The sequence below is a fragment of the Pavona decussata genome, unplaced genomic scaffold (assembly GCF_977016875.1).
Source record: "Pavona decussata unplaced genomic scaffold, jaPavDecu1.1 SCAFFOLD_344, whole genome shotgun sequence".
NCBI lineage: Eukaryota > Metazoa > Cnidaria > Anthozoa > Scleractinia > Agariciidae > Pavona > Pavona decussata.
In genome coordinates, this window is record NW_028145729.1 from 405,662 (window position 1) to 430,000 (window position 24,339).

A 24,339-nucleotide genomic window follows, 5' to 3' on the forward strand; every position below is an offset into this window, starting at 1 on the left:
CTTCTTACAATCATCCGCTTCCACAGGCCTTCGACCAATCAGCTTGCAGCAGTTGGATAATTACGTAAGCAAAACACACGCAATAAAAATTTCTTAGCATGGTTGGTGAGCAGCGAGAGTGACCAACGTTTGACGTCCGCGTGAGGTTGCCGGATTTTCAACTTGCAAATTTGCAATCGTAGAATTCTTTCCAGTCTATATCAAGTGTAACCACCCAGTGGGGCAGTACCTCGGAAGCGAGATATACTCCTTCGAGGTTATTTAATAACAGCCGTATTGCACGCCGGCCACAAGTGGCATTTTTTCATATCAAACGTATTGCCGGTGAGTCATTCCCACGTGTTTGCATCGAACTGACCCGCGTGTTACTCAGCGCGGTTCACCGAATCTGACATCGCTGCAGCGAAATTACAGTTTGATCGGTGGCCAAGAACATCTGATTAGTCTCAAGAGCGCTTCAGCAATGTGCAAGGAAACATCTTTTGCTCGCAGCCACATACAGCCTGCGGCTCCAGCGCAGCTTCCTCTTAATGGCGATCTGAACAACTCCCTCATGGTATCCGAAGTTGCGGAGCAGCTGGCAGAAATAGGCGATAAAGTTGAACTCAGCTATCAGCAGAGGCGAAGGCAGGAGGACGAAGCAGGACTCGCGATGAGAGCAATCTACATTGCCTTGTTCATTGCGTTTAGAGTCCTCATCTAACAAGCAAAGAAACTGTTGCATGGGCGGGCAAGCGAGCTAGCGAGCCCTTCGCCGGCTCCGAGTCACAGCCCAGTTAAAGTAGTAAAGAAACATTAACGACCATCTAATTTACGGCTAACTTACGAGCAAATATCCGTTGTCCCGTGTGCGTGGATAGTTTGTAGCAGATCCATATCAGACAGGAGTTTGCCACAACACGGCGAGCATCCTAGACATGTTTTGGTCACTCCCGACCCTAGCATTTCGCTCCTTGCGGCATGAAACTTTGCGTTCCCTTCAGCTTTTAATCGCAATTAATCGAGCTGGAACTAAAGTATGACCACCGCTCATCTTTGCTACGCAAGAGTGTGTCATTAAAATCTCCGTTGCGATCGATCCTTTGTCGCGAAAGAGAAACGTATTTAGTTCCAGGGTTGAACCCAGCGTTGCAAGCTGTTATTTTTTCATTTTCGTTCTACGGAATGCTTGCCACGTAAGATGTTATTTTGGTAAAAACTAAAAGAGAGCACACAATGGCTTTAAAATATGGTGACATTCTTGTAAATAGCGCTTTTCAGTATTTAAGTCGTAATAACATGTAGTAGACGCGTGGAAATTGAATATGTTGACCCTAAGATACAACTCTGTTCCCCAAATGGTAAATCGCGTGGAGCTATCTTTGTTGACGTTTTCCCAATCCTTTACAGCGCATCTTACAATGGTTCCTTTATGTGTGAACTTTCATAAAAGTGGAAAAATGTCCTCTTCTGGTAATCTAGCACTTAAATAGGCCATGCGGTGCAGAACTGAGATGCCCTATCTATATCTAGGGATGTGGTTTTTGGTCGAGAGCTCATTCTCGTAGATGTAGCTGGCGATCGAGATTTGATCTTGACTTCAAATAGTGAAGATTCACTCGATCAGGGAACTGCTTAGCTGGGTCAATCCCGGAAGAACTAAATGAACACTAGAGATTATTCTCCGCGTAGGAGTGCTATTAAACGTAGTTTTGTAAATATTACAAAAGAATTCGAACATTGGAGCACTGTCAACGAATTTTCTTCCATAGTAAATGTGTTTGTGTGTTACTAGAAATCAACAGAATAAAGTGTCATCCCCAAATTGTTGTATACATGAATTCTTTCCCCCAGTATAGCTGTGTTACACTCAGATATTGTCTTGAAAGCAAGTTAAGTTTTCAAATTTTCTTGCCATCGTCAAATTTCTGTACAGATAAGGTTCCTTTTGAGACAATAGCCGCTTCTAAACCTGAGAAAATCGTTTGCTTATTTGCAACCCAACCCGACAATCAGTTTGACTTGGTACACTTTTTAAACACGGCCCTCCTTTGCGAAAAACAGATTTTATATTGTTGGTACAGTAACAGAAATTCCTCTAACGTTAGACCCAATCTCAATAAGAGTTATAAGCTGCTGAATGCTTGAACGAAGAGAGAATTAGAGACAAGAACAAACTTGTTCTTTGCGGAGGTTTGTTTTGCATACGCAGCGATTTTTTCCATCGTCATTTGGTCACAACAATGGCGGATTATGTTTTCTGCAGGCACGTTGTAAAATCTTTTTACTTCGTTAGAAAATCAAAATGGCGCTCATATTGTAGATATCATTATGGCACTGTCTTTGTTCTCTTCGGATTCCACATTTTGGGAAGAATTTTGCTTTCATGTTTTAAAATATCGGTGGGAAATCTTCTTGTACAGCTCAAAGCACCTGAAAAATGGCGACCGTACTGTAGGATGCCATTTCCTCTCAAAAAGTCTGACAACAGCAAAGGATTTAGAAGGTATTCCGAATTATCTTTAAAAAAGAATGAAGAAGAGCTACTAAGCTTGCTTTTGATGTAATTGCAGCCTATTTTGCTTTTTCTAAGGCAAATCTCCGAGGCTTTCCTTTGCAGACCTCGGTAATCTCTAGGACGTTGATGAAACAACGTGGCAGCGTTGTACATCTCTATTTCCTTACCACGTCTTGCTCATTGCTTTAGCTTAGTCTTGCTTCATCTGTGAGACGTTACCATGAAGGGAGATTAGCTTTAAAATCATACAAGGAATTGAGAAAATATTATGGATGTGCAAATAATAACAAACTACAATTTTGCTATCAAAATAATCATTCTGCATGGAATCAAATGGCGTTACGTACATGAAGTTTAGATTATATCCAACGCACTCAGGATCTCAGTTGATGCATTCGTATTAATGTTATTTGTTTCGATAACACCTTGATTAAAAGGATAGAATTTTCATGAATTGTACCCATGTGTAGCAGCTTAACCAGTTTTTATCAGTCGTAAGACTTTTTACATGCATCTTGGTCACAAATGTCAACATTGCACAAGCCAAGTGCAAAGTTCCACAAAGATATACCTTGCAGGGGAAAATAAAATTCATTAACCGAGCAACACTTGAAATACAGGGCATAATATTTGTGGTGTGGTGTTTGACAAGTCCTTGTGTATACTTCTAAGCCTTAGACACAGTGATTTACAAGGAATTCTAAGTTGTAGAAGCACCAGACAAGTCTCCAGACATCTATAATGTTTCTTCCACAGTCTAGCAAGCACAGGCAAAGAGCTTGTAATTCAATGAATTAAGAGTTGTAGCACTAAGGCATTGCGCTCAGCTTTCAGCTAAAAGTTCCGAGAAAATGCTAGGCTTGTGTGTTCACAACATTTCCAAAATTCAGCAAAATATTACTGAGTTTAAAAAAAGCACCGGTTGATGAATATATATTCCATTTATTCCTCCAAAAGCTTGAAATTACACTAGACGCTTACTTGCAAGGTGTAATACGTTAAGCTAGCATAGCTTCCCACTCATCACAATCCTTAAACATCGTTTGAAAACTATGTGTCAATGGGAACGCTCAATGCTGCAAAGACGAAAGCATGGTATGACAACTATAGATCGACCATGCGTACTAAAAATGTAGAAAAATAGGCAAGAAAATTCTCTCAAATATCATTCAGGCGCCAGTTCCCTCGAGCGAAAATACCGCTTAAATTTGGCAGAAAATTCACTGTAAAAACGAAAAACATTTACTCCACTTGCCACAGCAAATAGTCCAAAGGCCTTCTTGTAAACTACGGCCTTATTTAATAGTAAATTTTACAATGCTGTATTTTTGTGGCGATTCAGTTCGTTCCCTTTTGCATGTTCCTAAGCGACAGTTCCAAAGATTTTGATTTTCCGTCTCGTCGAAAAAAAAAAATGTTGTTCACGAGGCTATGGTTTGTATGCTTGAAAAAAAAATCTGAGAGCGACACTTTCTGGGGAGTAAAATTTTGCTCTGTCGGGTACTGAAACAGAATAAGCGAACGTGATTGTCAGCCGACAAAACTGAAAATATAATCCGACCTTGGGAATATTATATCATAAACACAGACCATTTATTCTTAAAGATTTTTTTTAAACAACCAGTATCTATACATACTGTAGTTTATTTCTCTAAAACTATTGTAGCTTCAAAGCAGTGACTCGGTGTCTTCCCGACTTCATGGGACAATCTTCCATAACCGTGGAAATAGTAAACAAACACAGGCGAAAAATGGAATACATTTTCTCTGCACGTACAAATAAATAAATTTCTTAAAGCACCAGACTGAATATTATTTCGTTCAAGGAGCTTCGCTTCATATCTCCTTTAACGTTTTTCGCCCAGAAAATTTATTCTTGTTTAACGAACTTTATTTCCAACGAAAAACGAAAAATTCTGTCTATAAAAAATATTCCTGAGCTTTTCGTTAGCAGGTGCATATCGGCCTTACGGGGCCTCCTTCAAAACAATATTGCGATAAAAAGATTTGATAAATAATTCTAATTAGTTAGCGAATCCTCGATAGCTGATTGGTTGATATTTTCGTTCGGCATACACACGTCAAATTCACTATCACGTATTTTGAGACTGTCACCAAAACAAAAGCTCGCCGTCCGTAACCTACCGCCTAATGACATACTGTCAAAATTTCCACCAATAGCATCACAGAATAGGCGAGCGAGAACCGCATCTGTTTCCTTCCAATTAATTTACAATGAAAGAGTGACCAAAGGGGTATGAACTGAATGGGGGATTTGCTTGAGCCTGGCTTGAAGCAACCTTCTCCCCCAGGGTGAACACATACTCTCCCCTCCCTTGTCGGGGCTGTTATCAGCGGCTTGCGAGCTCGATGCAGAAAGCGGTACGAAGATTTATCCGGTATTTTGTTCGTTCTCATTAGGCATAAACCAAAATAATTCGCAGACAGGTTATTAATATTTTCCCACAGCCGTTAAACATAACTCGCTTGTGGCCACAGAAAAAACTCCTTTTCGATGTAAACTCCATTTCAAAGACGACCATTTTGTAAAACTTGAACTAAGAATTCAGGCTAGGATTTAGAAGAGTTTCGATTCATTTTAATATACTGCGTTTACAAAGTCGATAGCCCCCGACCACCTAAGTTGACTTAATTTGCATTTCAGTATTTCTCAGTACGGAGGACTGAGTCGAAGAAAAATTACGGAGGGCAGCAAAATTCGAACGGCGAGAGATAGCGAGTGAGTTTTGTGAAAGAGAATTTACATTGGAACTAAATTTTCATCGCAATCAGAAAAAAATATGGATCGTAGTTTCTAGGCGCACTACAGCATACTTCATGCAAAAAAAATATTCTGAAGTAGTGTTCTAGATTTAAGAAAAAAATCCCTTACCTTACGACATGGGCCGCATTGGTGGAACGCACACTGTATTTCGCTTTCGAAAGCAGTTCCTCCTTGCTGTGAAAACGTGAAAACAACAATTCCCTTTGAGCAAAATTTCACATGCAGTTCAGCCGGTTCTCTTCTGAAAACTGGCTGGTCGGTTAGACAGAAGATTGCCTAACATGCCTTTTGCGCAAGCGTCGTGAGTGAATACGTGACAGGTTGTACTGCTAAATATGCAAAAAAATTCCCCTCAAAATGACGAGTCCATTTAGTAACACAATTTCCTTAGTTAAGCGTTAAAAATAGAAAGCACCTGACCGGGACACACTATGACTAGCACATGGTTGCTTTAAATCATTCATTCAAAATTAACCTCAAAACGTTTCCGCAATACGTTTGTAAACGGCATTTTCGAATCCTGTTTAACCTCATATTGCTAAGCTGTAAGGCGAGCGGTGTACCAAAGGCTCCCTAATCGGTGTTGATTGGCGTACCACAAGATTGCGTTTAAATTATTTATACGTTTTCACTTGTCATACGTCAATTCAGTGTAAAGGCTGATGAGTAGATATGGGGTTTTATTTACCTCGTGTCGTTTTGTTTTACGTCTTTCGCCCAAACATTGAGTTCTTTTTAAACCCAGCCCGGAGCAGAGGTTTTGACTGTTTGCTAGTGATTGTTGGAGCACATGTGCTCAAATAATGGAGAAAGGAAGTTATGAATGTATAATGTCATAAAGGTAGAAGAAATTAATGCGTAGAATAACCGGCGATTGTCATTCAAACACGTTGAAACCGGCATTTTAAAAGGGAGCACAGGAAATGAAATCAATTGCCTGAGCCGTGCTATTTTCTAAGTCACGTTTCCTTTCTCTGAAACCTGTATTCATTTTCATCGAACAAAAAAAATGCCACTTCTTTTAAAGTGTACATAATAAGAAAAATTCCATTTTCGCGGTGGTCCTTTAATGGGTTCCCGTTGTTTGCCATTTGTTGAGTATGTTGTAAAACCTTTTAGTGAATTTAGTTGCCATAGGCTCATTTCAAAACAAAGAATAAACTGCTGAATGATTTAAATACGAAAGCCAAGAAAGTAAATTTCCAACAGGCAAAAATTCTGGTGAATTAAAGCGAAAAATTTCGCTTGGGAGTAACTGTTTCTAAAGTTGACCAAACTTTCAGGAACTTCTTGCTAAAAAGAGCAGTTTTAACTTAAGGAATTTGAGGAGCATGCGCAGATACTGTCTCTTTTCTCGGCACATGCGCGGGAATTGACAAAGAGCATGTGGTTTTAAAGGGAAGCAACAAAGACGCGTTACTGAGCTTGAGTTTTAGACTTTCGTCGTGGCCTATTCGCCTCCGCCTTTTTGGGATTACGGCCGGCCAAGTTCGAAAGAAGATCAGAAATTTGAGTCTTATTTAGATGAACGAAGCGGCCCTATACAAAGGTGACGCGCATAACATAAGCTTAAACGTAGCTGATCTTAAACGCATTAGCGTGTTTGTCGAATGTAATTGTCTTCGTTTGAGGTATAGTTGTTGTCAGTAAAATAACTTATCCAGTGAGGCGATGTCTTGTTTTTATTAAAATAAAACAATTGATTTAGCCGTTTCTTCGTGTCTCATTTTAAAAATTAGGCTTGACCTTTAGTTTGAAGGAAAATGTCTTTTGTTTTCAGCGAGATCATTAAGTTTTACTAATGATCGGTTGTTCAGCGACTGCGTACATCGTTTCGCTGTTTTTCTCTCCAAAACTTTTATTTAAATAAGAAACTCGATATTGTGACTTCTAATAGAATTTGCCGCAGGTATCATTTCTCCGTGACCATGCACATCATTTGAGTGCGATCACGATTAGATGTTCAGCCACTTCTGCTGGCTCGTGTACTTACAGAAAAATAATTCACTGCACGGCACAGGTCAGATGTTCTAGAACACAGCTTGTTGTTGAACCTTCTAACATTAATTTTGTTTTAGAAATATGTTTTGTTGTTTAAATGGATTTGCCATGGATTAATTCTAAATACACTCATCAACTTTACACAGTGTGTCCGCCATGACAGTTCCGAGACGGCCATTGTTGGTCGAACAATGGTCCACGTGGCGGACGAAAAATAAGAAAATTTGTGAGAGAAACAAATTGTCTGCTCTAACTGTTAAAAATGAGAGCTAAGTCGTTATATTCTCCTTTATATTGAATGAGAAACTAAGATGTTTTCTAGAAACGTTGACCTTGCGGAAAAGTCTCTTTAAAATTAAAATAAAAGGGGTAGCGGTTTGGTGAAGTGTAATTAACTTTTCAGTGCGTACTTTTAATTTTACCCGCTGAAAAGCCTAACATGACACAAGGAAAAAAAACATCTTAAAGATCATTAAAAATATGTTTCAAAACAAGCGAACCCGTGTCTCCGACCGTAACAAAATGTTGCTCAACTTTGGCGGAATAGCCCCAGAGAGCATTTCATCGACCCAAACTTTTCAAGCTGTGACATAATGCGAAGATTGACTACCCGGAGATAAAAAAAAAAAAAAAAAAGTTGTGCTCAACAATTTGTGCAAGAATTAAAAAAGATATATAAACTTTTAGGGTGTATTTCCTGATATAAGAAACTTGCAATTGTTTTGGAGAAGATCAGGATGAAGATGTTTCTAAAGAATCAATTGATTGAGACGATGAAAGGTGACTTTAAAATACAGAAGCCACAAGAACGTCAACTAGTAAGGAAGCGGCGAATTACGCTGAATATAAACATCTTTGAGTAGCTGAGCAGGCGCTATTGTTACAAAACTTTGATATCAAACTTGCTAGCCTTATAGTTAGTAGTTTAAGCAATAAGCTTTTAAATTCATTTATAGCGATTACAACAGCATCATACGCGCCTAAAGCGCTGAGTCTGCCTTATTTTGTAAACACGATACTCAGTTGCGTTGTTGAATTGTCACAACCGACACTAAGTCTGTGTTTGGACCAAAGTCAATAAGTATTTCTTTTTTTTCCAAGAGGGTTGTTTTGGGAACATACAGTATATCACGAACGCTGTGATCTTAAGATTTACCGACAGAATATTGCAATAAAAAATATTTTGTGAAGATGCATCTTTGTTATGGATTTTTTTGTTTGTTTTCATTTCTTTTTTCCCCATAGCCGAGAGCTAGAGAACTCTGAAGAAGGTTGAAATGCTGCAACAGCAGCATAATTAAAAAAAAAAAACTACAAAAATAAAAAAAATAAAATAAAAATAACCTGGTTCTCCTCTACTCCTCAGAAACACAGGGTGTTTTAGAGTATTTTCGCTCTGTGATTCCGAACGATTTTGTTTGTTCTTCAATTAAAATATGTAAGCCGTCACTTGTCTCGCCTTATCGAAATGTTTACTCGAATTGCATGGATTTTTTTGACGGAAAGCTAACAGTTTGTTTTAGCCTGGTTACAATCACCTGTCTTTGTCGTCTCTAAAGACTAAAAAAACTTGATGATTTAAAAAAGCCTTCCTTACCATTAACGCTGTTTGAAGCTTCGACAGCGCGACCAAGTGAAACTCAAGGCAGCCATTAGTTCAGTGTCCTCCCAATGGCGAAGACCCTCATTCGATCTGCAGAGAGATATTTTCGATGACCAATTATCATATATGTGCTCAGTGAAATGAATTTTCTAAGTAATTTTTCATGACTGCGCTATAATCTGCTCGGAAGAAAGCTCACACAGCGAGTTATACATAATTTCCCTCCCGACACCAGCGAACTCGTCACGATACAAGTTGTGATCAGCTGAGAGGACGCAATACTGAACGCCAAACGCGCGGTCGATAAGTACGTATACCGTGACTTATTCTCTCATACATTTTAGATATCAACCTCTTAGGACATTAATTTCCTTGCCGGCACGGAGAATTTGCATTTTAAGTGATATTTTCCCCTGTCAGGTGTGACCCTTTGCGTAGGCGAGAAAAATCAGCGGAGAATATTGGACGATATTTCACGCATAACTACCGGTTCACAACACACATTTCACGGCACGACATGAGACAAATAACAATTGGCGTTTATCTTTTCCCATTTTTTGCTCGTGGGGTCACGCTGTTTTACAGAGCTTTTTTCTTCTCATGTTGAAAACGCGACGAAAAAAAGTTTGAAAACATTCCGTGAGAGTTGCTTTGAATCAATTATTCTTAATCGTTGGATCCAACCAGTGATGGTTTTGTTTGAAAGAGAAACTCACATCATTGAAAAGACAGAAAAATAAATTAAATTTGACCATTTATTTATGAATTGGCGGCGGCTCACCAAAGGAAAACGCGAAAAATTAATTAATGTCCTTGCAGTCGAAAACACGAAAATCTTCGATATAATAACGTAGGTTTAACGATGGAAAATTCGAGCAAAAGCCTCAGTAGTCGAGCGCGCGAGCTGATATCGCACACGCAAAACTCGACATTTTTTCCGTCATATATTAAATCAACTATATTGGACTGTTTAAATACTTAACTGAGAGGAGATTCTATAAGGCCATAATTAAAGACAAAGCCTGGAAACTGAGAATGCTCGGCTTGATGTCACGTAGTTCGTTCTAGCCTTTTAAATGTTTTCAGTTTTTTCTTTGTCGATAATAACTCAGGAAACGTTTGTTCTCTCCGTGCAATTATTCTAGAAAGTTAAAACCATTTTTATGCAAAGCCGTGAGCTCAAATGTTAGTTTGGAAACATTTTCAAATGCTAGCTCGTCGATGAGAAAAATAGAGAAATTTTAAGGAATTGAACAATACTTTACATTTAATATAGCTCAGTCCATTTTGCCTGGTTGCTGCATGGGCAAATTTTTATATATACGTACTCACAATCATAAACATGAATCAAATGGTCATTTAAATGTAACTTAACTTTCTCTTGCTTTCTGAAAAATCAACTGCTTGTTCGAATTGCAAAATCTCTGATTGATGGGAATCCCGTCAGTTTGCCACAAAATAAAAATGGCCTGACCGCGGTTCTTCAAAGAGTGGATTACAAATCGCTACCCAGCTGAGGTAAAAATGTACTCCAACTAACACATTTTATCAGCTGGATAGCGACTTATCCTCTTGATAAAGTTATCCACTCTTTGAATAACCGAGAACAGATTGTGTTTAAGAGCTAGGGCTACAGCGTTTTATAGTAAAAGTAAGTTCAGGTTCTTTTATAACATTATTCTCTCTTACATGGCTTCAAAAACTGCGTTACTGTTATCAGGGGTTAAGAGTACTAGCGATGACGTCACAAACAACTAAATTATGAAATAATGGGATTTACTGAGATATTCTGAAAAAGCACAGTGTGAAAAATGCCTACCTGCCAAAAATCGACGTCTTATTGCAATTTTGGGGTAAGATTTTGGCACTGTTATTTTTCGATGACTCAATACTAATCCTTCTAATAAATTTGCATCTTACAGTCGTTTAGAACTGAGACATCAGTCAGAAGGATTTGTGTGGAGTCATGGGAACATTACAGTGACAATACCTCATCCCCAAATTGCAACAAGATGTTGATTTTTGGCAGGTAGGCATTTTTCGTCAAGCTCTTTCAGAATATTCCAGTAAATTCCATAATTTCAAAAATTCAAATATTTGTAGCATCCCACCTCTATTGCAGTTGGCGAGAGAAAGAGTCGCTGGAGAGCTAAACATTGATGCGAGCACAATGAAAAAATGACAAAATAGCACCTGTCCACTGACGATACAGAGCGAGACTCGGCTGGACTTTCATTCTTTCTCGAAGACTCTGGTGCTTATTCAGGGCGACATGAACCGTTTTACAAAGTCTCACATTATTAGTCGAGAGAACAGAAGGTCGAACAATGTTCCAGACATAAAAAAACAGAGGGGTTGTAGGTTATCAGAGTCCAGTCAAAGCACAGCTTAGAACAGACGCATGCCTACTCCGATTTGCTTGACACATCTATCGATTTCTTATCAAGAGCCCTTGTTTTCTCCCAAGCTGATCAGCGGAAAGCCCTGATAAATTCGAAGCCAATAAGCCCTTCTGGCAGCGAAAGTTTGCATCATGTCTCCCAAGCTGATCAGCGGAAAGCCCTAATAACTTCGAAGCCAATAAGCCCTTCTGGCATCGAACTTTGCATCATGGGTATGGGAACTGTGTTCGTTTAATTTGTGTCCTTATCAGGAAACTATTAAAATGTTTTCTTCGGTAAGGTAATATGCCTGAGCTGGTCGTGTACATTATAGAATATCAGTAGACGTATGACATTTCCTATTGTCAGAGTATGAACACTATTTCAGTTTGAGACCAAAAGGGCTGAATTACCTTTCCCCTCCCCCTTCTCTCCCACCCATGAATCTCTCGTTGGTGCTGCTCCAGTTCCAAGAGAAGGGAGCGAGGAAACGGGTCCCTCTGAGAGAATTAAGCCTATTTCTGGACTCGCCAGCTAATCTTTGACGGAATTATTCACTTTGATTTTTATCAGCAGATCGAGGATTGTTTGGTGATTCCCCTTTTTCCTTAGCTTCCACAGTACTGGCAGGCATTTACACGCTAGCTGAGATTAAGTTGATTTTGGTCACTTGCCACTAAATGTGTGGTGCGACTGATAAACGATCATCGCCCTTGACTCTTCAATTTCGAGAAGGAAGATCCTCATCATCCACAACAACGCCGAAACAAATTAACTGTCCATGGCTGCTGTCTAGTCTTGAGTCGGCGAATTATTTCACCTCTTGCACCTAGCTAAACGTAGTGCCGCGTCGAAGGAGATCACATGCAGTGCCTTAGAAACGGCAGGGAGAAATCCTTTCCTTTAATTCCCCGCACCCACCATTTATGGTCTGTTCTAGACCGTTTTGTTGTTGGTTTGGGAGTAGGGAAGTGAGTTTAGGAAAATAACGATACCATTGGAGGTACCCCATATAGTGGATACTTGTAGTCAGTGGATTCCGTCCAAAAGGGATCCTTTACCTTCTTCATGACCACCTTCGTGGCACGCGAAAATTAAATTTTTGCCAGTTTAGAAGGTCGTAAACTAGGCCAGTGCGAGAGTTGGAAAGGCTGGCAAAAAGTGAGCAGAAATTTCTGGCCGAAATTACGAGGCAAAAACTAGCGTGAATTATTGTGAAAGGGGTACTATAATATTGCGTCTGCAGTTGGTTTGTGAAAGGGTGTATTGAACCCATTGGTGGAGTCCGCCAAATAAAAATTTTTTGCGGAGGGGAGGAGGGGGACGGGGGCGCAGGAGAAGTGCATACGGGGGTAAAGGGAGAGGGAGGTGTACAAGAGGCAGGAGCCAAGAGGGATTGGGCTGAAATTCGACATTTAATCGGGCCCTGAGGGATCGGACCGTCGATTGAAACTAAAAGGGAGCCTTGGTAAGATCAATATATGGACTGATAGCGGTTGGACGTGAGCTCCTGATCCTGTCTCATGAGGGTGTGTGAAGGAATACGATTGACATCTTAAGGGGAAATGGGATTTGGAAAGTAGTGGGAATCGGGAAAAATTGCTTACTAATTTGCAATGAATACGGCAAAAAGAGGAACCTCGAGCCACTGACAAAGGGGCGGGAAGCGCCAATGAGAGGTACAGAAAGCGGAAAGTTCGGGACCCCCCGCCATAACGAGGGTCTGAATGTAGTTCAAATAACTGCAAGGCTGATCTGACTACGGGGCTTGTTACGGGACATTTTTCAGTAAAAGCAGATTTCACTCAGTTTAGGAAATATCGGAGCCTTGGTATCTGTCAAGTAAAACACATAGGTGTTGAACACCTGCTGTTCTTTCGAATAAGAAATGAGCTTCAGTTTGTAAAGGTGCGAAAAGTAATTTCTAGTGCTCTCGAAATACTATTTGCTTCGGGTCTTATCGGAAGTGTTCTTCAGTAAAAGCTCCTGAGTTCTGCCTGTAAGAGAATGAGTCAAGATCTGCAATAAACACTATGTATTGTTCCTGTGAAGAAGATCTGGTCCACTTGATGTAAATGATGATATGATATGATATGATATCAGGGCCGTAGCCAGTATGAGGCAAACCGAGGCACTTGCCTCAGTCATTGTTGACAAATTCACAAACAGTTAAATAAGTAAAAAAAAATGTTAACGCAACATGATATTATGTTGAAAGATAACGCGAATCAGGCAGTGCCCTGAATTACAGATGAGAAAAGCAAACAAAAATTCATGCTAACTAGGCAGCAGCTTCCCAAAGAAAACTGCCTTGTTTTCATGTGTTTTTCCGCCATTTCTCGAGTCTTCTGTCTTCTCTGATCTGAGTGAGAAAAATCTATCGAAATACAGCGTTCTAGCAACAGCTTTTTTCAAAGAAAGCGGAAAGTAGTTGCTCCCATAACAAGCTTTCAGTTGTTCTCAATAATCGAACTAAAATTTAACCTTGTTTTGGCATTACTAGTATTCAGCGAAGCAACATTGTCTTTCATTCCATCTAGTCAGAGATGGTGGTGTCAGTGAAGAAGCCACCGGAGATGGTCGGAAAGAAGTTGTAGAGGCAAAAACCGGACAGGCGGCAGCGCCACTAAGTACAGGAAGCTGTTCGTACGAGCCCAGCTTAAGCGCTCTCTGCAGGTTGAAGACCATGTGCCGTTCATCGATGGGCTCTTACAGGCTGAATGGCCTTGCATTAGCCTATGTCCACAGCGAAATCCCTGTGGACCCGCTCGAGCCTCTTCAGCCGGGTGGGATGCTAGTGGGCAGAGGCGAATCGCGCTGGCATTTAACAGCTAACTTCGTTATCATTTAGAAACGAAAATCCTCAAATGAGAACGGCCGAGACCAGGTTTTATGAGCCTGTGAGACTGAGCACCCCCCCCCCCCTCCCCGCCCCAATAAACCCTTCTTTTCACGAAACCTTCTGGTCAGGCAAACCTGGTTTAGGTTGTTGTTATGTAAGGCCTTCCTATAGAAACAAACTGCCAACAAACACATTTAACAGCCGCATACAAGAACACAGAGCCCCTAAAGTAGCATTTAGCACCCCCCCCCCCCCCCCCAAAAAAAAAAGTCACCTCGATCTCTAGATCTAGATGGCCTTAAGGGGCTCTTACCGGAATTTTTGTCAAATAAGGTTTGATCCCAGTGTTTTGTTTAAACGTAATCATCATAAAGACCCTAAATTGCTAGGCGGGGAATTCAACCATGGATATTGCCTCAGTCCTTACTTTTTTCTGGCTACGGCCCTGGATATGATAATCTTTATTTATCCACGGTACAAAAGATCCCGTTAGGTCGGCTAGGCACCTATCGCTTAGCCACAGAGCTAAAATGCATGCCCCCAAAGCGGGCCCTGTTACAAGAAAACGTAACACAATGTAGCAAGCGTTTCCATGGACTTGCTACGCATGCTAGTCTGCATGGGGGTGTTGTATTCTCAGCTATGAGTTAAACATTAATCCATTTCTCAGGTCTAGGTTAAAATTTCGGCCATTTCTCAGCCAGCAACTAATCATGACTGATCTCAGAGCAACGTTTACTGCCCCCGTGTTTTTGCGGTTTTACATCGTGCAAGCTGTGTCGCTCTTGTTAACTTGTCAAACAGTGTTGGTGTCTATCGAAAACCGAGTGCCATCGGAAGATTTCCGAAGAACTTTCGAGTGATTCCAACTTCTTTTGAGACCATGCGAACGCTGCTAATCACCTTCTGACGACCTCACAACTTCTAGAAACAACTTGTGAGGAGCTCCCCGAGACATTTAAGCTAGCTTCTTATTCTCCAGGCATTAGCTTCACAGTTATTTACTGGTTATTTGAAAGTAAAATTCACAAAACTCAAAATAAAACTGTTGTTCCTTACCCCTCCCCTGTTGGGAGACTTGTCGCGCCATATCCTGGGAACGAGAAGGAAAACAAATTGGCGGCAGACTTTTTCACAAGTCTATTCAAACAGCAAATTTGCGGTCATGTTGGACTAATCATTGGAAAATGGTACCGTAAAACATGCTTGTTTGACTATGAGGCCTCCTTTATAATGATGAAGATATTTTGCCTCAATTAAGTCATGTTGAAAGCGAGAAATCTTTTAAGAGTACGCACAAAAATTGGCATTTTCGTGTCACAACTCGTTCGTCGACATGGTTGTCATTTGTTGCTCTGGAGAAGCAATTAACTGTCATGGAGCTGTGATCTGCCGTTTAAGATGGGAATTGTTTGCTCTGGACCTTCAAAGAACTTTATTATTTCGACAATGAGCGGCGAAAATGGTGCATTTACAGGTACAATTAACTCTATCCGATAATTTGGCTTGCGTCGTGAAGCGTGAAAATAATTTGCCTAAAGGCTTTTTGCTGATATTGAAGCTTCAAACAACTCTCTCAGATATAATTTAGCTCAGACGATTCTGTCGACATTTAGCTTTCATCTAAGTTTATTTACTGTCCTCGAATCCTGCTAGATCTGAATATTTTCGATTTTGTCTGCTTTACAGAAGAGGTTGTTGTACGCATATCGGATGAGGGTTTCACACCATCAAAACTCACTTTATACGAAGGCCAGGTAAGTTAATTAACGATTCGCTGAAACAAGCTGAAATTAGCATTTCACTGCTTTATATAAACGGGTCAAAATATCTATGTTTTAAAATCTGCATGTTATGATCTTGTCATGGCAAATTGTTAAATGACTTGTTAATGACTAGTCATGAATGTAAACATATCGGTTGCTAAAGAAGCCAATTTATGCAGGTCCGCTTTTAACAGGAACCTGCACACTGCGCATAATTTGGCTGTGTTATAGTAAACTAGTGTCTTATCGTGAGGTTCTAGAAAACTCCAATTTTTAATCCAGCTATTAGTTGTCAATATTTTAATTATATTTTGGCCTATCCAGTGTGTGACACAAATAGAGTTAAATTCCGACTTTACGAAAGGAATTCCACACAACCTGCAAAGCGTTAATTATGCATGCCGATTTTTTGACTTAAACTCAAATGACGCGGGCTGTTTGTTTAGAAAGCCTGGCTGAAGGTTCTAAGATTGTTGATCCTGGCCAGTGCTAGTAATCTTGAGTATTTAGCACGGCAACATTTTAGTCACATGATCCAATATTGCCAGACACTGTACAACAAATGCAAAATACTGTACACAAATTATATGCAATTTGTTTGTAATTTACTGTAGATGTAACTTTAAGGAGAGTACAGTACATGTATGAGAGAATTGTATAATTTTATAATCAATGTTGGGCTGCGTGGACTGCAGACTGCAGAATTTACCTCTTTTTAGGCGTAATAGTGCTCCTAATTTAACAAGAAGCTGTTTCCAGCTTATACTCAGGCCATATTTGACTGTGTGGTGCGTAAAGCCTAGAATCTTTTAACAGTGATATAACCTCCAGCATCGCCAATTCCCCCAAATAGATAGCCTGCGAGCAAGCTCTCTTGGGGGTGGATCCTCTTTCCCCCTCCCGCCCCCCACCCCCAAGAGAGCTTGCTCGCAGGCTACCAATAAGTAACCACCAGATAGAATTGCATTTCTTGCAGTCAGAATGAAGTACAGGGGAAAACGACATTTGTCATACGAATGCTTTTTATAATCCCTGGGCTTTAATCCTTACGTTTTCACCTTTCGTTTAGAGACATTACCATTTGTACAGTCCTAATAGTATGTATGTCACGCCGGGTCAATGACGGATTGTAATTTTCGGTATGATCTAGACCCGGGGGGGTACTCCCTTATGTGACCTTAACGGGGACGTGCCGCCCGATAGGGTATGGTTTTCAGGGTGTTTTGTCTTGAACTGGGTATCTATTTCATCACTTTCTGTCTTAAATAGGGTATCCCTACATGACCTAATTTTGAATTCTGTTTTGCTGTTTATATTTTTAAATGAAATTCAGGGGAAAGCATTTGTTATTCACCTTTCATTTGAATCTACAGAAACCGTTTCTACATTGATTGTTTTTCTATAGTAAACGTGAGACATCTTTAATCTATCTTGGCGCGCGAGGTCATAGACTGATTTAGTTGCAAATTTTCGGTTAAACAAAACTAGCACTCAGGTTGGCCTAAAAAAAACACTCCAGTTAGCCTAAAGAGCACTCCAGTTAGCCTAAATAGCACTTAGGTTAGCTTAAATAGCTTCACGGTTAGCTTAACGGTTAGCAGTTTATGTTGGGGTTTTTCATGCCTCGCATGCCTCGCATGTGGTGTTCATGCTTTGCACGTCTGGCTCGCATATTGTAAACACTCCTCACGGCCCGAAAACAAAGAACCCGACCGAGAATTTAAATAATTTGATAACACGACAGAAAACGTAACTCGTACCAATCGAGTACAAAAAATGAGACCGAGAACAATAACTCGTGGCCTGAAGTCTTAACTCTCGGCCCATCGCGACTCCAAAAAGAAAAAAGAATTTGATAATGCTACCGAAACCTTAACTTGGTCCGCCTTACGGCCCAAGTAATTAGGCTATAAACCTGCAATGACCTGTGGCTTTAAGACCTGTGGCCTAGGATGCTGTGCACCTTCTGTTCTTTTGTTGACTTTCATTAGGTGTCTAGCGCTTTTCTCGGGATTCTGGCAGTCCAGAACAAAACCACACTCTTGTAGAGCATCCCCAGCAGTTTCAACCATTTCCTAAATAATCTCCCGAGACTGCATACCCAATGCACCAATGACTACTGGAATTACCAAGGCCGATCGGCAGTTCCAAATCCATTTCATCTCATGCTTTATCAGTCATGGTAGTTCTCAATTTCTTCTCCCTTCTGTCTACCCTGGTGTCAAAGTTGATAATTTTAAGGCAGGTTATCTCCTCCTTATTCAGAAGAACAATGTCTGACTTATAATTGATGTTATTGTTCAATGTCACAATCTGTTTGTATCATGAAATCCCACATGTACAACAGTTTGTATCTTTCCGAATCACACACTGGATCTGAGTTACAGTATGATCATATGCCAGTTAAGTTCCCTTTCAAAACCGCACTTAGATCCAAGTGAATTACCTAGCTGTACAACCTTGTAATGTCACCATGATTTATGTACAATTGTACAATGTACTGATTCTGGGCGAGGGCAGTGCACTCTGCTACAATATGACTGACTGTCTCAACTCTGTCACCACACATTCTGCATGCTGAGGATACATTCTGTTTGTCAACCACCTTCGTCACACTGTTTGTCCGCAATGCCTGATCCTGTGAGCACTGCCATTAGAAGAACTTCAGTCTCCTGTTCAGCTTCCCCCGTGACTTTGGATCTCTTTTTTCATCAGTACTTCTCACAACTTGTCAGCTCGTTCCTCCAAGAATGTTGTCTTGTCCTCGCCTCACTCCTTCTCCTTAAGAACTTCCTCCTGCATTCATCTGTTAGCATCCTTCCTTCCCCTTCCCCCCTCCCCCTCTCCTTAAGATATTAGTTCAAGCTATTTGTATCGGCTTGTACACACTCCTGAGTGCTTAATTCCACATTCACTCTCTGCCCTTGTAAAGTACAGTCTGCAGGCAGATGTACATGTAATGCCGATCGATTGTTCTCAGTTTGAACGTGTTTTGCGATCCATGAACTGTGTAGCTCTTCTTTAGTCAGGGCTTCTGATATTATGCGATGTTGCGATTTCGCATAATTGACCTAAAATCGCAACAAATCGCATAATTCATGAAAAATCGCAGAATTTGTACAAAATCGCACAATTTAAGAAAAAAAGAGCAAAAATCTCGCTTAATGTTAAGTTTTCCGATAATTTAAACGTTATCTCAAGGAGTTTTTTCTTTCAAAAGGCATCAAAAATCACCTGGAAGCGTTCGTTCGTTGATTAAGTGAACAAACAGGCGTTCTATGCTTCATTCTACATGCTGGGGATCTGGTGCTGGTTTTCAATATTAAGCGAGTGATCATTGGCATGGAATAAACAATCCTTTTATGTAAATACACCAATCACAATCATTGATATATTTTTAAGACGGAAAACTGCTCGATAGTCGCTTGCAATATGTATTGTATTTTGTTTTAATTGAAACAAACATCCTCATTATGGATAAGTTTGTTGTTAAAACGCCGAGCGCTTCTTCACAGGAGAAAAAAAAGATCGTACCTTCCTGTAAATATTTCAGTGAAAGACAGGGCAAGAAAGTACTCTGAAGGAACGTTTCATGTTGACGATGGTCTGCTGTTTACTCTGCAAGCAGAGTCTCCTTCGATCTTCCTCGATGTTTTGCTCTTCGTGCAACATAGTGGTTGATCATCTTTGAAAGTTTGTGGTTGACAAGCACCTTGAAGCTGAGTCACACAAGCGGAACACGGAAAAAAATGCGGGTCAGAAGCAACAAACGCTGACTTGACCAAATTAGCAATATCTGATTTTCAATAATTTGAAATGAGGCAACAAATAATTTTTTTCAGCTGTTTCTTCATTTCCCCGTGCTCTAATTGCTTATTGAACAGCAAAAGATGGATTGTGTTCCTCTTAGACCTAATAAAGCAAAGTTAAATTAGCTAAAACGAAATCGCATAATTTGCCGCATAATAGACCTTTCTTGCCGCATAATGAGACTTAAAAGTGCCGCATAATTTCCAAATTTTTTTCGCACCCTATCAGAAGCCCTGTTTAGTCAAGTTGATTTTTCCAGCTCCAATGACAACCAATGCTGCTCTTGAGTTTATTGCTTTCATCATGTTCCCTCTGTTGAGCTTGAATTTAAGTATCTTCCTCAACCACCAGACTTGTATTATTATTATTATTATTATTATTATTGTTACATTATTATAATTGAAGGGGTTTATGGAAAAACGCCTTAAGTGACTTCTGATTAATTGCTGGATTCTCCTTCCAAATTGCCTTGTAATGTATTCGCTTGTGAAACCAAAGGAGAATTTGACCTTACATCAAAAGTTACTTAGGGCCTTAATCAGCACACCCCTTCAATTGTAATTATTAATCTGAATATTTATCTGTACCACACGTTATTTTGAATTTTTTCAATGTATTAACTTTCAGAGCATTTTGTTTGAATGGAGCGAAGAATCATCTTCCCAAACCTTCAATGTGATTCAGGTGTGTGATTGACTAGAGTATTAAATAAATTATTACCTTGGTTTGTTTTTACATGTATGACATTGAAACAAAATAATTAAACTCAGAATAATTTGTATTTACTGTAACTACATGTAAGATCAGGGAGTGCGTTCGATGATCTTGATCCCAGACTCTCTCTCCTTTGACAAGTTGGTGATGATGTCATCTGCCCCTGCAAAATCTGCAGGGATACCAGATATGCGTCCCATGATCCATTTATTCGTTGATCGATTGATCGACTGCCCCACGCAATCTTGACTCCAATCTGTATTAGGAGTGCACTCTTTCTACGTGTACGTACGTCGAACGCAATTTAAATACATGTACATGTATTGCAGTGACTTTGGCTTTTTACTTATGAATAGCTATTAATAGAGTTCACAAACTTTATCTGAAACCAGAAAACTGTATGTGTACAATTACATGTACATGGACGGTGCCTACTTTTGCTACTGCGCATATGTTCTGCTCATCTTGCGATGGTCCGAGAAAGTTGGGTTTTTTAATGGCTGTGCCTGCTAAAACAAACAATATTTTTTGCGTGGTTTAATTAACTACTCGGGAAGAGCAGATCTTGGGAAGGGTTATTGGAATCCGAAAAGAAAGTTAGGGGTACTAACCACGCATTTTTCAGAGATAATTTAGCTTCAATTTGGGAATTAAACAATTGATTCCTTACATTGTTTTGTATTTTGGCGCCCTTTAAAATTATTGTTGCTTAATTATCTCTAAAAAAATATGTTGTTACCCCCAATTTTCTTTTTGGATTTTAACAGCCCTTGCTAAGATCTGCTTTTCCCGCAATTACTCATAAACTGGGCAAAAACTTTGGTATTAGTAGGCCCCGTCCTTAATTGTCCTTCTTAGCAAGATCATGTCATTAATACAAGTCAAGTAACATTGCGTTCACTTGACAAGTGACTGTTTTATTTATATGGCCCTCCTTACGTCCTTTGCTTTTACATACAGTGCACATGTAAGCTGTCCCTTTCAATAACACACAAACACTGAATTTCAAAATGCAACTAACAGCTTGTGTTTTTTACTGCCGTCTGAGTCATAATTGAAGAGTGAAAGGGACATATTTTTTGGGACATTTTTATTCCGGAAACTCGAAAATCAGAATACCCCCGCCGAAAAATAAAATAATATATTTTTCATCTAAAACATTTCATACAGCCTTCAATAATATTATTTTATAAATCCTCTTATTTTTCTTTTTGCATAGATTTGATAGACATGACATGACTTTTGTGTATCAATTTTATCTTTTCCCTGTGTATTTAATGTACAGTGTACTAAGTATGGTCATATAATGTCTCACTTAATAAATTTATTTGGCAGGTGAGTGGTCCAGAGTTGAACCCTGTTCCAGGGGGATACAACAGTGGCAGTCTATCACAAGCTGGTTCCTTCAAAGTGTGCTTGGGAAAGAAAGGGCAGTTCACATTTCTGAGGTTTGTTATTATTTAATGGATTTTGTATAAAGTCCTTTAATTTATCTAAACAGGGTGTACATGCATGTATATATTTATCAGAGAGTTGCTTTCCAGTGAAGTGTAAATTAAATAATTATTAAATAAACCTCGAGACTATATCAAGCAAAACCCTGAAGGCCGGGGTGTGGGAAGGGAAGAATAACGATTGAGAAGGAGACAGGTTTTTTCAGTCTACGACTTAATTACTGCACAATAGTATCTAAATTACTCAGTACATAAAATTATGCAATAGTATATAATTATTACATGTATGTACATACCAAAAAGAAATACATGTACAACAGTATTGGTTAAATTTCCACTCATTACTGAAGTGATTTAAGAATTCAAACTGTTCAATGTGTACACAGCAGTGAACAATTACCACTGTCAGTTGTACATTTGTCAAACTCTTACAATTGCAGTCTACAATGAGAGACCGCAAGTCTAATTTTGTGTTTGCGTTGGGCTGCCTTTGCAAATGCATGTGGAACAAATCGAGGTTTTAGGCGGACATTTTGTTTCTCTGTCGCACAAATTTACCTCGTTTTGATGCAAGAATCTGACCTCATTTTCACATGAAGATTTCACCCACACAAGTCCCCTCTCTTCAACATCAAATTGGCAAGTCAGCCGCACTTTTTAATCTGTGATTACTATTACTAGTTTTATAGTATTACCACACTGTAAGGGGGTGAAAAAAGACACAATTAATTTTAGTTATTGTTATTTTCATACCATTTTGTTAATTTTTGTTGCAGTGAATCTTTGCCTGACAGGTCGAACACATTAAAAGTGGAGGTGTTAGGAGTAGCACCAGCTGAAATCAAGGTACAGCTGTTGTATGACAATATTAAATATTTTACTGTGTCCTTGATTTTATCATTTGACATGTACTGTACCTGTTGTCAGCCTCATCTGCAGGCTTTTATTTTTGGGGGAAGGGGGTAGGGCAGCAAATGCTATCAAGTCGCCATCTTGGATTTTAAATGCAGAGGGAGATTGGGGAGGGTAGAAAGGGGGTGGGTATACTGTAAGTTGGGAGAAGAAACCTCTTTTCCTGGCAACTCCCTAAGGTTTTGTAGAACCAACATGGCAGCCACAATTAACCGAGATTCTGGCACTTGCTAACCCCCGAAAATGCCTACATTGCATTAACTAACCTGTTGTTATAATTAAACTGCTGATGTAACTGGGTGCAATTATAAAATATAAGTTACATGTACTGCTGCAGTTAGTATTAAATACATGTGATTAAAGAGGATTTACATGATAAATATTTAAATGTGATGGTAATACACAAGCTATTGGTGTTATTCAGCTGATATGTAGTTGTGTAATGGCATGCCAGGAAGCATCATGTGTGTAAGCCTAATATGCACTGTAGTTTGAGATATTTTGATTTTTGGTATGGAATGAGTCCCTGTCCCCTTCTATGTTAAGCCTGGATCCTCTTTTAACAATAGACTGTACATGTAAGGTAAAGTCGCACGACAAGCCTAAGTGGCTCAAACAGCCGCAACTTAATCCGGTTTCTGTAGCATGAAACGACTGGGAATATTAACTACTCCCACCTGGATGGGATGCTAGTCGATCGCAGGGTTACCCCCAGCAGTATGTCACCATTACCCTTTTACATGTGCAGTCAACTCTCACCTTGCAGACACCCCTCCATTACGGACACTCGCTATAACGGACAAAATCCAGATCCCTGGTGAAAGCTAAATTAGGGGTTTGACTGAAACTGACTCCAGCTATTACAGACTCTCGCTATTAAAGAATTACAGACACTTTCATGGTACAAAGATAACAATTTTAAGTTATTATTTTGACGCTCAACAAAGCAGATACCTTGAACTTCGCATGTAACATAAATTGCAGTCTGATGTTCGTCATTTGTCAAAACACACTTCAAAAGATTTCTGGAATGTTTTATTTGCACCAATCTAAATTAGTGGCTGTACAGCAGACTCTGAGTTTTCACTTCAGCTTATAATTGTCTTTTCCTTCCAGACTCTTTAGGAGAGACCAAGCTCTCATCCTCCATTCCAAATGACTGCTTAGCAGAGTTGCTACTGTTGATTAAAGCTTGTCAAGTCTTACAAGATATTTTGGGTCGCCAATTAACTCATAAATAACTGGAATCTCAAGCCCCAGGCCACCACCTCTGTTGATCCCCACACCCTGCTTTTACAAACTCTTCCAATTACAGACACTACATGACATCCCGAGGGTGTCCGCTATAACTAGAGTTGACTGTATACACCTGGGTGAAGAGAGACAATGTGGCGCAAAGGTCGTTGTCTAAGGAGACATTTACCCAGCAATGCAGAAATCAACCTCACCTCAAACCACCAAATTCCCCCCCCCCCCTCCCTGATCGTAAGTCTGAAACTGATGCACTAACCACTACACCACTGCACCTACACATCCCTCTTTAATAAGCAAACTCCTAATATTGCCGTCTAAAA

General features: G+C 39.7%; 2 protein-coding genes across 8 annotated transcripts in view; one reads left to right on the forward strand and one right to left on the reverse strand.

The window, feature by feature from the left end:
• The window catches only part of LOC146453221 (uncharacterized), a 33,498-nt gene extending 24,264 nt beyond the window's left edge, over positions 1-9,234 (reverse strand). The window contains exons 1-3 of one of the 2 annotated variants that reach the window (XM_085096846.1): positions 9,086-9,234; positions 8,881-8,976; positions 5,391-5,456 (exon numbers count right to left, since the gene is read on the reverse strand). The gene's annotated coding sequence lies outside the window, so the exon portion shown is untranslated. Of the gene's footprint in view, positions 1-826; positions 5,371-5,390; positions 5,457-8,880; positions 8,977-9,085 lie in introns of those variants that run through there. The other variant, XM_085096847.1, reaches the window with a different exon arrangement.
• Positions 9,235-15,195: 5,961 nt separating this feature from the next.
• LOC146453223 (uncharacterized) overlaps positions 15,196-24,339 on the forward strand; it is a 71,795-nt gene continuing 62,651 nt past the window's right edge. For all 6 annotated transcript variants that reach the window (XM_085096859.1, XM_085096863.1, XM_085096861.1 and 3 more), the window contains exons 1-5: positions 15,196-15,586; positions 15,799-15,866; positions 20,313-20,369; positions 21,735-21,847; positions 22,630-22,699. In XM_085096859.1, coding sequence (XP_084952985.1) covers positions 15,511-15,586; positions 15,799-15,866; positions 20,313-20,369; positions 21,735-21,847; positions 22,630-22,699 — 384 coding nt within the window. In that variant the 5' untranslated portion in view covers positions 15,196-15,510. The remainder of the gene's footprint in view (positions 15,587-15,798; positions 15,867-20,312; positions 20,370-21,734; positions 21,848-22,629; positions 22,700-24,339) is intronic.